Raw genomic sequence first — 15,850 nt, 5'->3', positions numbered from 1 at the left:
GGGAATTTTACGAGTGGCGTCGGAACACAGGGATGGAATGTAAATTCCGCGAAAGACAGACAAGATTTACGGCGTGGGATATGTAAACTGCACCGGTACGTCCGACTGTCCGCGAGAGGAAAAAAGAGTATTGGGGGAAATTTGAAGGGAAAGGCAGGTGCAAACGCGGTGTATCCTTGCAACGGGGTTTGACCGAATTAAAAGGACGAAAAGTTGGTAGAGGTCGGGATCGCACTCGTCCCCGCGTGCGAATAACCCGGTATTTATTAGACGGTGAACGGAGCAATGTTATCGCTGTGTTTACACCGCTAAACCGAAACATCGATTGTTAAATCGGCGGTCTGTGCAGCGGGATTGGCCATAAATCAACGGGAAATTACGGGAAGCGATTTTATGCAGAGGCACCCGGCTCGAATCGAACCCCCTCCCCCATTTCGTATTCGCCTGGATTTAAAAGTCTGAAGAGAACCGAGCGATGCGGGCGAGCACGCGATCGAACCTCGGCCGCGTTCTCTCTTGGAAAACGAGCAATTTCGAATTTTACTCCATCTTAATTATCCATTATTCCCCTTATTTGTACACGATATTTCTTTCCCCCGTCGTCCGCCCATCTTCCATGATTTTCTTATTCCGAGGAAAAATTCGAATACAATTGATGGTATAAAATGCGACACGCATTTTCGAATCTGGGATCGCAAATCGCGCGATAACAAGAGCGAAGAAGCGAGAAACTTCTTAACGTAACGCTTCGTCGTAACGGGTTATTCACGCAATCTCGGCCGAACTCGTGAAATCAACGTTTCAATTTTGAAATCGTACGAGAAAACTTTCTTCCGTGGAAAACTTGAAATATGCTGCAACGGTCGGCGGGATTATCAGCCACGCCTGGAAAGATTTTCGAGAAAATTTCGTGATCGTCGAGAGAAGGAGAAAGAATACCGTTCGAGATCTACGTATTTTTTCTACGAGGACAGATAACGTCCCTCTCGCGATCTCGCAAGTTCTTAGTCGAAAATGTTTCGGTTATTTCGAAGGCACGAGAGCATCGACGTTTCTGTTTAACCTCCGTTCCGCGCATTCTTCGACGCGACCATCCTACGTGAATCGCCGTTTAAAACGTCGAGATCATTTTTCACGTCGCCGGTCGATCGATACGAAGGCGATCGATCTATCCGTGACGAAAGTGGTGGGAGGAAAGAAAAGGAGGGGAGGAAGAAAGGGACGAACGAATCGGAAAGAACGGAAGAGAGGAAAAACGACGCGTCCAGCCGGTTTTTACGCCTCGTTCTTTCTCTCCGCGATATCCCCGACAATGAGAAGGACAGGGCGGAGCTAATTAAGAAGCTGAATTCGTTCTCGATGCTAATCGCCCCGACTCGGTGCACTACTCGTGTATATTTAAACGTTCGTTAAACGGTTCATTGTGCACCGGTAGCAGCCGTTTTAAAGGGATTAGGCGATGTCAAAGTCACCGCCTAATAAGAGAAAGGGAGAATTCTTCCAACTTTAATCGTGGATTCCACTCGTCGCTTTTACCTGAGAAATAATACGCGCCAATCGTATGGAAATCTTTTTCTCCAAAAAGCCGACCGTATTGGACGAGTAGTGGACGAATTATTCGAATATTCCTCGCTTCGTGGCTAGAAACGTCGAGAGATCGTTTCGCTACGCCGTTCTCGACGGGAAAATGACAGGAAAATGACGAAAGGTGGGAAAAGAAGTAATTTCCAATTTGGCGGAGGGAATTGAGGAAAGTTTTGGAAAAAGAAACTTAATTGTACAGCTTCTCGAAAATACGAATACGAATGTACAAACTGATATTATCCGAATCGACGATGACCCGTGTAGGAATTTGCAACGGAGGGAAACACGGACGGTAATTTATAAATGAACATCAGAACGAACTAGAAATAACGTTGTTTGTGCGAGCAGCCGTTTCGCGAGAAGTCGATCGAAAATAGAAAATAATCGTCCATCTGCGGATATTTCGGGCCGGGTCGAATTATCGATAGTCGAAATAATAATTTCTAGCGAAGATCAGATAGCGATATTCCATTAACCCGAGCCATTCGAATTCGCGTAACTCGATGAAAGTCGCGTTTTTCAAATTAAAAACCAATAAACACCGTCATCATCGATATCGATCGATAATTCGCGTTATATTTAGCTTCGTCGCCGTGATAAACTGTCTGGAAACGAAGCGACCTATTTTATCCACTTAAACAATTTTAATAATGATAATAAGCGAATTTTCACCACGACGGTATTTATTAATCATCGTTGGATGGAAGAAAAGAGAAAAGAAAAGGACCGGTTGCGAAACACTTTATCCCCCTTTATCCCGTCCGTTTGGACGGAATAGTTGGGAAAATCCAACGATCGACAAATCGTTAAACCGTTCCAGGTTATTTGTCGACGACGATTATTCCGTTGTATAGGCGGCCGGCACTTTGCCATGGGATTAATTCACCGTTGCATCCGTCAGTCATGAAAACAACAAGCGTGCGCAACGTGTTCCGTTGGCGAATGGAATTGGTTCGATGGTTTCGGTCGCGCGTGCTTTCCCAAATCGAGCCGTCCATTTCCTCGCCCCCTCGATCCCTCTCCCCACCAAAGATCCCTCACCCAAACAGAGTAAGAAAAACCTGCTTATTCGCGCCGCGAAAAAAGGGACATTTTCAGCCCGACGTAATACAAAATGAGGAACGTAACGGACGATGATCGGTGAAACGAATTGCTGAACGGGGAATTGAAAGGAAAGGGAAAAATTCAAGGCTTACTCGCGTTAGGGAGGGATGCGTAAACGCGGACGGACGGAGAAGGGAGAGAGAGAGAAATTGGGACAAATAACGCGCGACTTGCTCCCGTGTTGGCGCGAACCTGTTGGCGGAACTCGGGGAAAAAACTCGGGCGTGTTTCCACGTGTAGGGCGCAGGGAGAAGAGGAGAGGAGGTGAGGAGGGCGAAGCGGACGCGTAACGATATCGCGGCAGCGTTGACTTTCAAAAGCAAAATCGAGCAAAACAACGTCCCAGCTTGAAATAAACGGGCACCGATGAAAGTACTCGGCCGGTGGCAGTTTTTAACAAAGTTGCAAAGTTGTATGTAACAAACATTGACGAAACGGTTTATTTGATCGCGGCCCGTCGCGCGCAACACCGACCGCCATCGTGATTATACCACGGTAAAGACTGCGAGGTATTTCTCCATTTCTATCCGTCCAAATATATGTATATATTTTTTTTTTATTTTCCACTGATTGCGATCGAAAATCAAACTATTCTTTTTTCCTTTCCGCTTCGTCTTTTTTTTTTCTTTCTATTTTCCCTCCGATTTTTTTGTTCCATGTTCGTGTAAAGAACGCTAAAAAAAAACGAAAAAAGAAAAATAAATCGTACTGTATCGTAGAAATATCAATTTCTTTTTTTTTTTTTTAACTTCACTCGTGAACGGTACAACAAAGAACATCTTTTTTTCGTTCGATAAATCAATTCACCATGCGAGATAAACAAGATATAGAAAATAAAAAATTGTATCTATATTTAGTTCAAACGTATTGCTAAAGCGTAAAATCTTCCCATTAATTTCTGTAACCCGTTTACAGATCTGCGAAATGTGCATGCATCGCGATTATACGGTGAGAAGGAAGAAAAAGGATGATTATCCTTGCCCTTCGGTCGGATAAATAAACGTGCATGCACTCGAACAATTTCAAAGGTACGAATCGTTTTCAGAGACCGAGTTTGCCAAGACTTTCGTAAGAGGTTTCATAAGACCGGGATCGTAATCTGGCGTCCGTGTACATTCAAATATCCGACGCGATAAATCTTCTTGCCTTTCGTTTATTAACGAGACGACGACGACGACGACGACGACGACGACGACGACGACGACGACGACGACGACGACGACGACGATTCCGTATCGATTTCCATTATATCCCTCCAACGGGATTAAAACGAGCCGTTTCATACATCGTATTCGATATTAAAAGAAACTTGAAAACGTAGAATAGAGAGTGGGATTACTTAATTTAACGGTAATCGAATTTACACAGATAAAAATCCTTGATAAAATTGCCAGACGATTAGCGTGTATTTTACATACGTAATCTCCTCGAATGATCGAAAGGATAAAGGAATCGTTAGCGTTAACGTTGGGAAAAAAGGGGAAGAAGGAGATGATCGTTGTAAATATTCCGGGTGCAAAGCCGCCCGGATCCCTGGAACTGAAGTCTAGCGGCTCTAAATTCAGTTCAAGAGAGCACGGGGCTAAATAAATTCGATCAGCGGATCAGTCTTGATCCTATACACGATTTCGAAAGGAGGAGAGAAAAGGAAAGAAAGGGGAGGGAAGGAAAGAGGAAAGAAAATGAAAGGGGACAATCGAATCCGTGTTTCGCGAGGCACGAGAGAACATTGGCTAACAATAGACCGATCCGTGCCCACTGAAAGGATTTTCACGACACCCTAAAGTGGCCGTTGAAATCTTGTTAGGCTGGAAAAATACGAGAGCGTGTCGTATTCCCGCGTCTTCTCCTTCTCATCCGCTAATTTTCACCCTGGCTCTCCGCTTGTCGTCCACTTACGAACAGGATTCTAATTCGAATTGAAAACGCGATCGAAACGAAACGGGAGAATACTCTCTAAGAATATGACAAAATTTTGTTTCATTCTTACGGTATAGCAATATGGAGGAGATATCATCCTCGTAACTGTACGTATATGCTTTTCTTTTAAAAGTTACAATCTATTTTTTCGGATCTTTAACTGTATTCCATTATCCATTCCAGAAACGAGCGTATATATTTATCCTTGTTCTAATCGTAATTATAAATATAAATCAAAATTATTACATCATCGATAAATACCAATCGCTTTTTACTTTGAAATATTTTACATAATTCGAACGATCGTTCCGTAGAGATCCCGTTACGCGATTAAATGTAATGGTTTAACGGGTGTCTTGAACACGAGTGAAAAATGGATAAAAAAAGCGCGAAATTTTGTGTCATCGTGCGATATCGATTTCGTACGAAACTTTTCAACGAGTTCTTGTGTAAGAACGGTCAGCTGAGATTAGCAGTTTTTTAAATGCACGCGCGACGGAGGAAGGGTAAACATGGGAGAGAAAAGAAGATCTCGGCCTGCATCTCGGCCCGGTGCTCGAGAACGATGGAACGTGCGAATTGAATCGTCAGGAATCTGTGCGATTTTCAAGATTTGTCTTCTTCCAACGAATCGCGTCTAAAATTATATGTTTCGCCGAAATTGTGAATTGCAACGACGTTCTTCTTCTTTTTTTTTTTTTTTTGATAACGAAAAAAAATATTAACTTTTTATGTTTCGAAATGAATACTGTTTTTTTCAACTTCGTAAAAACAATATTGTTCTTTCGCGTTTAAAAGCGATGCCGTTTTTTCGACTCTTCGCAATTAATTTTTTTTTTGTTTATTTACAAACAAATAACACAACGAGCGATTGCAATTTCCAATATCTACGAGATGGAAAGTTGAAACTGCCATGAACAACGTTTTATCCAATTCGTTTCAACAATTTATAAAAATACACGGTTACGCGATCACTTTTAAAATTATTCTATTGCGATGTCAATCAATTTTTTTATCGCTTCTAATACATGTAACGTTTTTCATCGTGTATTAACGTATCCACGCTCGGCAAATATCATAAAATATCATAAAATCATCATTGGATAAAATCTGTTTATAATTTGTGCAGTAAAAAAAAACTGAAATTAACCTTGAAAACGTAGGTGTATTGTAGAATGGGGAGGAGGGGGAGGAAGATGTAATCATTGTATAATTATTATTTGACCGTAAATCGTGAACTATCTTTCTGTTGGAAAATGGAGCGAGTGTGCGCGTGCAGAAACGCGTAGATCCCCTTGTATCGCGGTTAATAACGAGACGGAATTCAGTGATGAACATTAGACGCGGGGAACTCGGCCTCATCCCATCGACAATAGGAGCGGACCTTATACCGCGGCCGGATACCGTTCAATGAAAATGGCATTGTTACGATTTCCAAATAAATCGCGGCATCGGTGGTGCGGTAATGCCGCCGCTATGCCGTCGAAACGCGAATCAATTCGAATGGTAATTTAGTGGCGATGCTTGGCCGGATTATGCCGGTCGAATAGCATTTCGGATTCCTCGCGAACGTGCATGCAAACGCGCGCGTGCATCCGCAATGTGAACCGCACGTTCGACGTTCGAGAATATAATGTGAAAAAAAAGGGAAAAAAGGAAAAAACCATCCCGTACAGAAATAAAATACAGTGTCATCCCAACCCCCTTTGCGAATATCTGAAACCACGGATAGTGTAGGAAGCACTGCGTGCTTCGCGTGCCATACACGCGTGTGTACAGTTGCCACAGTTTCATTTAATTATCACCGCAATGAGAAATTAACAACGGTGATAGAATAAAATAGGAGACGCCGATAAAATTCGCGAAAATAATGGAGTAAGTGAATAAACAAAATTTGATCGACTCGTCTCGCTATAGAAAAATATCCTCGCGCTTGTATTTATAAATAGATATCAATCGATTAGATCGATCGATTATTAAATAACTTTCTAATTTCTCTTTCCAATATTTAGATTTCTTTTATCGATAATTAGCACTTTTTTTTACCAAATAAATCTTTATAGCTAAAATAATTTGCCGAGACAAATGAAAACTTCTCGACGATGTTGTCGCGTCGTCGTAATATTTTTCACATCCCGATCGTTTGATAACGTAATCATTCGGATTAATCCTTTTTTAACGAGCGATCGAAGCGTAAGCTGCGAGCCAACTACGTGACTTTTTCACAGAACGCGCCAATTTATGATTTTATATACCGACAAGGTTTTTTTTTGAAATGCAGAATCACTGGATCATTGACGTTATAATAGGCGAATAAAGTCTCTGTTCGAAATCAATCCGCATATCTTCAACTTTTCCAAAACAACTATCGATCAATATCGATAGAAACTTACGAAGAAACATTGTACGACATTGAATCGCTATCGAGTGAATCGACTATCACATGTGATACGCACTACGGCAATAACCGAATACACTCGACGTACATTCAACGACTTCCGTTGACATTAATTCGAATTACATATGATTTGTCCGGCTTTCAAGCAATCACGTAATGCCGGATGTGTTTCGCCTCCGTATTTCAATTCCACGTGCAATTTAAATATAATAATTTCATTCGATAAATATCACAAAAAACATAATGATGTTATTATGTAACACACATGTAGAATCAAGAGGCGAGAATGAATTATTTGCGATAAGAATCGATGAAACGGTAGCGTTAATATTTTTACGCGTCAAAAAGAAACGATCACTCGTATGAAATGTCACTGCGAGACTTACCCAACTCTATGGATCGTAGGCTCGCAACGAAATATTACAATCACTCGATCCTGTTTCCTTTCGCAGAAGTTGTCAAATTTCACGAAACTTAGATCATGACCACTAACCGAAAACGACGTGCGTTCGTTCGCATCTAAAATGCAACTTGAACCTTAGCCCGCGCTTTGGAGACTGCCCCACTCAGAGTGGGGATTCTCTCGCCCATGCTATTGTTTTTGCGAAAAATCGTCACCAGATGGCAGTATGGCTTTGATATGGTAGATGACGTTAAAGTCAATCTTTACTATAACAATAATATCGACGCATGATAACATGGAACATGATTTTATCGATACAAATCATTTGTAAAATAATTATAATATTGCCAACATATAAATAATTACTATTATTTCTATCATCATAGATATCGGTGATTAAATAGCGTATAATAATAACGAAATAAAAAACTAGAAAGAAATATATATTATTCTTCTATACTATGATATGAATTCGAATTAATATCTTTCTTCTTTTGCAGTACTATATATAATATTAAATTTAAAAAAAAAAAAGAAATCACAAAGTGCTTCATTGTTAATTGTAAGGCAATTCTTGATTTGAGCATAAAAAAAAAGATAGAAGATTCGTGAAAAAAGAATACGTCGTTCAGAAAATATTTTAACTATTTAGAAATTCTAATAAATTAATTTGTACATTTATTCCGTTAACAACGGAAGATCGCAGCTATATCAAAGGCTGCCGTCATACAATCACTTTTCTGCAACATTTTTGCAATAAGTGATTCAGAGGCAGGAGTATATTAATGATTCAAAAAATTTGGACAATTTATAAAAATGCAACGCTACTTTAAGAACATGATCATGTATCAATGTAACATTTAATTTATGAAATGAATTTGATACAAATTAAAAAAAAACAATATAAAAAAATATAATAATTCAATAATCAAAATAATTAAAAATAATTGCAATATATTTAATAATGCAACATTATAGCAAACGCGATCATCGTTATCGTAACGTAACACTAATTGGAAAAAGATATTTGTAAATGCAACACTAATTTAACTTGTAATTTAATTATCTTAACGCTAATACAAAATTACGATGCTCAAGATGATTATATTCGGTATTTATATTTGGCATGCAATCGGCTAAACAATAATTAGTACGCATTTCTAAAATGAACGCAATGATAAAGTAATAAAAATGACTTCTCATTTTTTGGATTCAAACAAGATTCAAAAAAATAAGAAGCAGCATTCTTTGCAACACTCCTCGTGACATTTTGACGAACATTTTTTTCGTTTTTCTTTGGACACTATAATTGTATATAGCACTTAAAGTACGAGACTCATCAATACATAAAAAAAAAAAAAAATAATAAAGAAAAAACTAAATAACGAAAGCTAAATGTACATTGCACGTGTACATCAACGATCGTAATGACAGTTATCTGTACATGTGGAAAATTTCGTTTCGTAAGTTCGTTTCGAAATCGAAAACTTCGCGACTGCGACCACGGAATTCGAAAAATAGATGAGCGAGGCCAGAAACGAATGGCACTGTCCATTCGTTTCAGCTTCTCCCTCGATTTTTCAAATTTAAATTTTACCATTGATGCGAAGACATTGTGTCGCATCATAGGATGTCATTGCAAAGTTAATATAAAAAAAAAATATATCTATAAGAAAATGTACATCATAATTTAAAATACGGTATAAATTACACGAAAAAAATTAAAATAAGAAAAGATCTGCAAGTTGGTAAAAAATGTATAAAGATTATAATTACCTCCTCGTGTGATGAATGATTAACATATTTTCTTAAGAGAAATATTGACTTGGATATGCAGTGAAAAACGAATATTTGTATAAAAAAAAAATTAAAAATTAAAAGCTATAAACGTGATCATTTATAATTAAATTATAATAAGCAAACAATCATTGATTTTAATTTCATGAAAAATTATTATATTCGAATTGAAATTTTAAAAATATTAAAAAATATATTATTACGAAGCAAGTACAGACCGTCGTAAATATTACGCAGGGTCATAAATATTCTTCAATGTTCAAAATTCGAAGGAAATTTTCATAAAGATTGTCAACATCTTTAACAAAAAATAAAATATTAAATATGATATTTTTCCTAAAAATAAGATTATTAAAAAAAATAAAAAAGAAACTTTATCGCTTATCCAAATCGTTACAATATCCATATTGAAATTTTTCTCGCCTTACTGTTTTTATCCGAAATTCAATCTGTTAACTAATAACCTATGCAAAAAAAAAAAAAAGAAAATTTTCAAATGAATATATAAAATGTATAGAATTATTTGATTATATAAGAATAAAATAATATTTAAAAATAAATTTCATCTTCTATAATAACATAACATATCTGTAAATTTAATCACTATATAGATGAATGAAGAGAAAAGAACAATTTAGTTACCAGACAATTTCCAATTATAATAAGAAACATGTATTGAATTGAATAAAGAAGTAATAAAAAATAAATATGGAAATAAATACAGCAGCGAACATCACAAGAAAAAATGAACGTCTATAAAAATGAAATACTACAATTAAAAACAATGCAATTCGCACCACGATTTCGATTATCACAAATTATTAAATTATTAAATTAGAGAGAAGATCAATAGTTTACAACAAATTAAAGTGGACGATAACAAATTGAAATATATAAATACAGTGCTTCAATTTTCTAAAAAACTGTATTAGATATGAAAAATGTTTTAAATATAAATATACAGCTTAAATATAAATATAAATATCATAACATAACAGACAATTAATAAAAATATAGAAAATGTTTATATTTAAGTATTAATATTTAGAAAAAAATATTTGTACATTAAAATAACTTAATTTCATAAAATAAAATTATAATAAATTAATTATTGTATATATTTATTTCAATATTTCAAAAACAAATATATAAATTTGAAATTATTAAAATTATTATAATACAGCAACAAATAAATTAAAACTCTGGTTCAGAAAAAACATAAATTCAGATAACCTCAACAATCAAATAGAAAATTGAAGAAAAAATACAAAGAAATTTAAAATATTAATTAATTTCATTCAGTAACATATAAATATGAATTACTTATTTGAATTGTATTATTTGAAATCACGCACATTAAATCGATGACATATTTCATCACGATGATTTTTGACAGAAAAATAACGCCAAGCGCAACAGGTTTTACTAGCTGCTCTCTAATTGGCTAAAACGATGCAGTTGCTTTGTTATTTGCTTAAACTGCGCAAAAATTGAAATGTTATATAATATATATTAATTATAAATTTTCTTCTATCAAAATTTTTCGAAAATCTGTTTATTATGAAACGTAAAAAAAATTAATTATTAAAATTGATTTGATATAAATATTTAATATTAAATTAAACGTGTAATATAAAAGAAAATATGAACATAAGATATGAATATAATATAAATTAAAAAAATGTTAAACATGATAAATAAAAAAAATAATTTATATATATTTATAATAAATAATTAATGTCTATTAGATAACAATTATCTAACAATTTTAATAAATAAAATATATTTTCAATAAATTAAAAAGTACAATAATTTATAAATTTTATAATAGATAAATATAGAAATAAATATAGAAACATATTACTTTAACAAATTTATTATTTTAATATTTTAATATTTTATTTTAAAAAATTATCGAATTTTCTTTTCAATTTTTTATTTTTTATAATTGAATGAATTTTGCAGTTTTTATCTTTAATTAATATTTTAATAAAAGTTATAATTATAACAATAAAATATAAAATCGTATGATTATAATACATATATTTTTATATTTTTAAATTTTTAACTTAATATTAAAATTTAATTTCAATTCTAACCACTAGTGATATTATAATCTTATTCTATGCTAAATCGGTAATGTTGAGAATGATACTAAAATGGTAAAGAGATTCTAAAGAAATGCTATATTTATTCTATGTTTCGCATATGATAATCTATATTGTCCTTCATTCATGATTTCAATGATTTCATATTTAATTGTTATTATATAGTATAATCTATTTAACTATTTTATCGATGATATCTTGTATTGATTAACAATGACGTAGTTTTTTGTCTATACATCTTTTCTATCTATATCTTATACAAAAGTTTAGTAATATTTTTGATATTCATGGATGAAACACATATGTAAGATATATATGTAAAATATATGTTTCTTTAATAAAATATATTTAATGTTTGTATTAGCAATAATGAATTCAATTTTTCAAATATAATAAAAATTTTATTATTTAATTTTCAATAATAAAATTAAATAATATGATGATAATTATAAATTACCAATCGTTGTCTTTTTAAAAATATTCATGTATTTAATATTAAATTATATATATTACACATATAAAATATATATCATATAAATAATAATTTAATAATATGATTATTAAATTTAAATGAATTATAACAAATCAATTATTTTATCGTTATTCTTAAAAAAATAATAAATTTAATAGAATACATCAATAAATAAATATATGTATGTATCCGAATAAAAGGATCGAGTATTAAATATAATTAACACTTAATTTTCCCGCTCAAGTTTTTATAATATCAAAAATTGCCACAAGATGACGATGGTATATGTGATCACAGCGCCATCCCACTTGCTATAGAATGAACCGCTGGGTAAGAGGCAGGGCGGGGTATTACTGACGTCACTTTCGGCAATGTCCGTCGACATTCGAGTGGCCCGATCTAGCCCGAACGGGTCAATGTCTGAGGAGGCTTCGAAAAATTCGTAAGTGGTTTGGTGTTCGTGTGCACGGTGAGAAAGAGAAAACGTCGTTGATTATCAAGAATTGATTTTGCCGCGTACGTCCAGGTTGCGCCTTTACCCCTTTCCCGCCGCCAGGCTCGAAGCGACATTCAGTTGTATAGTGATTTCACGATTATCGAAAGCAGAGGTGGAATACGACGGTGACGACGATCTCCCCTCGAGCAACGTCGACACGGACGACGACGAAGACGTCCACGTCGGCGTCAGCACGATTCCTGCTTGTTTCTCCGTATAGCACAAAAGTGTTTGCGACGAAGCGTGTACTAGCCTGGCAAGTTGATAACGTCCGGCCTGACAAGTTAAGAAACGTAGGAGTGACGAGTAGTGACAAGATTCGAAGTATATCGAGAAAGATAGAGCGAGTGAGAAAGAGTGGTAGTGGAGGTAGAGTAACGCTTCCCCCGCACGATCCAAAACTAGGAGTGTAGAAGTGAGAGAAAACAGTAGAGAGAATAAGTGATAGAGAAAGGAAGAAAACGAGTGAGAGAAAGGGAGAAAAATAATCAACGATGCTATTAGAGCAAAAAGGAGAAGACAAATAGAAAAATACAATGTAACTCAAAAAACTGTAATAGATATCATTGAAGAGAGGAAAAATCGAAATTGTCACATTTCCTAGAGTGACTACAATTAGATATATAAGGAGATTATTATAAACGACGAAGAAATTCGACCCGTCAACCGGATCATCGTGGAGTTGTACTATATAGGAAAGCTACCAAGTGCGGCGGTGTGCCTCCACTGGCGAACGTGTACGAACCGTTCCAAAAACGTCAACCCCTGCCTCCCTTCGCGGTATAGCTCCGCAACACTCCGCGCCCTCGTCAAGTTATTAGGTAGTAAAATCGCTCTTCGTGCGTGATATTCCCTGACAGTCAGCAGTTAATACGAAAGATTGTCATAAATTGTGTCAATTCGTTAGTTGGACGCCATCGACGCGGTGTATCATAATCGGTGGTGAGCATTCATCGGAGAAACGAGAAAAAGAGCATCGAGTGAATCGTATCGGCGGGCAAGCCTGTCGCGCGAAGTTGCTTGTGCGAACGGAGCGTATAACCCAGTGTGCGCTGTGTTACGATAAACGTTTTGATCGCGAGAGTCGCTACCGTCACTGCCACCGCCACTATTGTCAGTGGTAACGGGAGCATATATATTTGGAAGGAAGTGTTTGACAGTGATCGAAAATTTCAACCAACGCTGTTTCTCCAAGAGAATTTTCTTCTCTTTGTTTTATAGTGATTATAACGATTGTGAATCACGGTTCTTCGCCGTGGTTTCCGTTTTCTCGATCTTGCGCGCGCTTTGCTCGCCCGTAGCTCTTCCTTCCCATCCATCCATCCATCCATCCCTCCCTCCCTTCCTTCCTCCCACCCTTCCTCTCTTATTCTTTCTCTCTCACTCTCTCCCTCTTCTTTCGCGTGTTATCCTATCTCACTCTCTTTCTCTCCCTCCATCCATCGATCGAGCGCGGCCGTGGCGTAATATAGAAGAACCGAACCGTGCGGACGTGCATGCGTGCGTGCGATGTAATTATCGTTCGTGCTGTCATTGATGTCCGAGGTGGTGTCAACGACGATAACAACAACGACGACGACGGCGACGACGAAGACGCACTGCTGGCTATCTTCACGTGAGGAAGTGGCACGGCCAGCCGAGGCGGCGACCAGCAGAGGAAGAAGCAGAAGCGGCATATCATTCTAAAGTTTTGACTGTCAGGTGGCGGTGGAGAAGCGGGTCAAGAAGATTTCAGAATGAGCAGCCGACCGAGGACCACCTCCTTTGCCGATTGCACTAACGCGCCCTCGAATCCGCCCCTGGGTGGCATGAGAGTCAGCAGTGAGTACCGTAGAACATGCCTTAACCTCTAGCACATAGCTTTTACTCGGTTCTCTCGGATTTCTCCCCTCTTCTTTATCCCATATTCTTCCCCGCACTATACCTCTCTTCTTCGAGTCTCCCTCCCAGGGATCCCCTTCCTCACTTGTTGCCCCTCTTACCGCGCTCTTTTGCCGTTTCGCTCGTTTGCCTGTCGGCCGTCTCCGAATGCAGAGCTGTGCGTCTGCGTGCGAGTGCCTGGGTTACTCTTGGGAAAGCGATGGAACGGGTGCCCGAGGAAGAGGGTAGGGGGGACCACACTTTTTTATCCAATGCTGTTCTTCGGATACCACCTTCGTAATTCTCGATTTTGGCGGCTTTTGCTGAATCCGATGTTTACGCGACACGCGTATCACGGTTATTCTCGCGTTTTCTTCATTATCGTCCGCATCGTGAAAACGCGATCTAATTTGCGGGTGTCATCCACAGGAATCCTGCGCTTCTCAATCGTTTTCGCCAGAAATCGCTGTTACGTATATTCTTGAACATGTTGTGACGTAGAAAGTGTAGATGGTTCCAGTAGAATATTGATCATAAAGTGTGTAGAGACATGACAGTGAAATTTGTGGGATGTTAAACATTGTATTCGGCTGATACCGCTGCATGGATATATTCAGTTTTTAATGATTTCAATATTTCAATTGTATAGTACTTTCTAACATAAATCAATAATATTAGATATATCAAGTTTTAAAAGTGATAGATGCTTGACCTAACCTATGTCCAGTCTTGGCATGTTAAACAAAATTGATTGCATGATTATGAATTTTTTAAGGAATTTTGGAATGATTTTCTAAGTATATAATTGTGAATAAAAATTTAATAAGATGTTGGATATATAATCTTGAAATTCAAGTTAATATATTTTTTATACAATAGAAAGGAAAGTCAATATTTTTGGTTTGAAATGTATTAAGAATTTTTTATCATAATTTTTGAAACTTCTTTGCAACTCGATTACTCAAGAAGTAAGTAATAATATCTTTTAGAATTTAATTTGTATATAATATTATGATAAAAAAGTAAAATCTTAAAATACAATTATATAAATTATACAAATTATATAAAGTTATACTGCAAAGTGCTCAAAACTCTAAAATTGTTATCAGATTCTTGCCAATATTTGTTTTAGTTTCATCTTTAATTTCATCCTGCAACAATATGACTGGCAATAAAAAAGTTCAAGCAATATAGTATCGTTTCTTTGACAAGAAGCTTATGCAATCTCTATTACCAAAAATAGTATCTACTTATATGAAAGGTTGCTTTTAATCGGTTATAAATTTAGGTTCTTTTCTATAATAGCTTTAATATTTATAATAATTTTTCTATAATAGCAACTAAAATTATTGAGTAAAGTTAATTATTATATTATAATTAATAATAATAATAATTATATATTAAAGTTAAAAAGTTGCATTCATTCTCACAATTAAAAGTATTTAGAAATTTCACTTAAATATTTTCTTTCGCAAAGTATCACAGCATGACAATTGATTTCTTTACAGAAAAGCAAATTATTTTTTTGCATAGTTATAATTCTTTAGATATATTGATAAGCAATTTTTTTTAAATAAGCATATAAATGTATATTATTGCCAAAAACTTAATTTTTGAGCTTCTGTTTGCTTCAATAATTATGTAAATGCGAATAATTTTATTTTCAATATTGCTATTTTATCATTTGATAATTTTTAATAAAAAATTG

The 15,850-nt window shown here is 35.7% G+C and overlaps 2 protein-coding genes across 13 annotated transcripts in view; one reads left to right on the top strand and one right to left on the bottom strand.

The window, feature by feature from the left end:
• LOC108000555 (connectin) overlaps positions 1-7,806 on the bottom strand; it is a 171,695-nt gene extending 163,889 nt beyond the window's left edge. The window contains exon 1 of the mRNA XM_017060955.3: positions 7,393-7,806. The gene's annotated coding sequence lies outside the window, so the exon portion shown is untranslated. The remainder of the gene's footprint in view (positions 1-7,392) is intronic.
• Positions 1-15,850, top strand: part of LOC108000569 (protein kinase shaggy-like) — a 153,923-nt gene that overhangs the window by 102,280 nt on the left and 35,793 nt on the right. For 3 of the 12 annotated variants that reach the window (XM_062079713.1, XM_062079709.1, XM_062079708.1), the window contains exon 1: positions 14,263-14,387. In XM_062079713.1, the coding sequence (XP_061935697.1) occupies positions 14,363-14,387 (25 nt within the window). In that variant the 5' untranslated portion in view covers positions 14,263-14,362. Of the gene's footprint in view, positions 1-12,083; positions 14,104-14,251; positions 14,611-15,850 lie in introns of those variants that run through there. The other 9 variants (XM_062079711.1, XM_062079704.1, XM_062079701.1 and 6 more) reach the window with 7 other exon arrangements.

This window comes from Apis cerana, linkage group LG9 (assembly GCF_029169275.1).
Source record: "Apis cerana isolate GH-2021 linkage group LG9, AcerK_1.0, whole genome shotgun sequence".
NCBI lineage: Eukaryota > Metazoa > Arthropoda > Insecta > Hymenoptera > Apidae > Apis > Apis cerana.
Note: the sequence above shows the minus strand (reverse complement) of the source record. Positions and strands in the feature narration are given on the sequence as shown.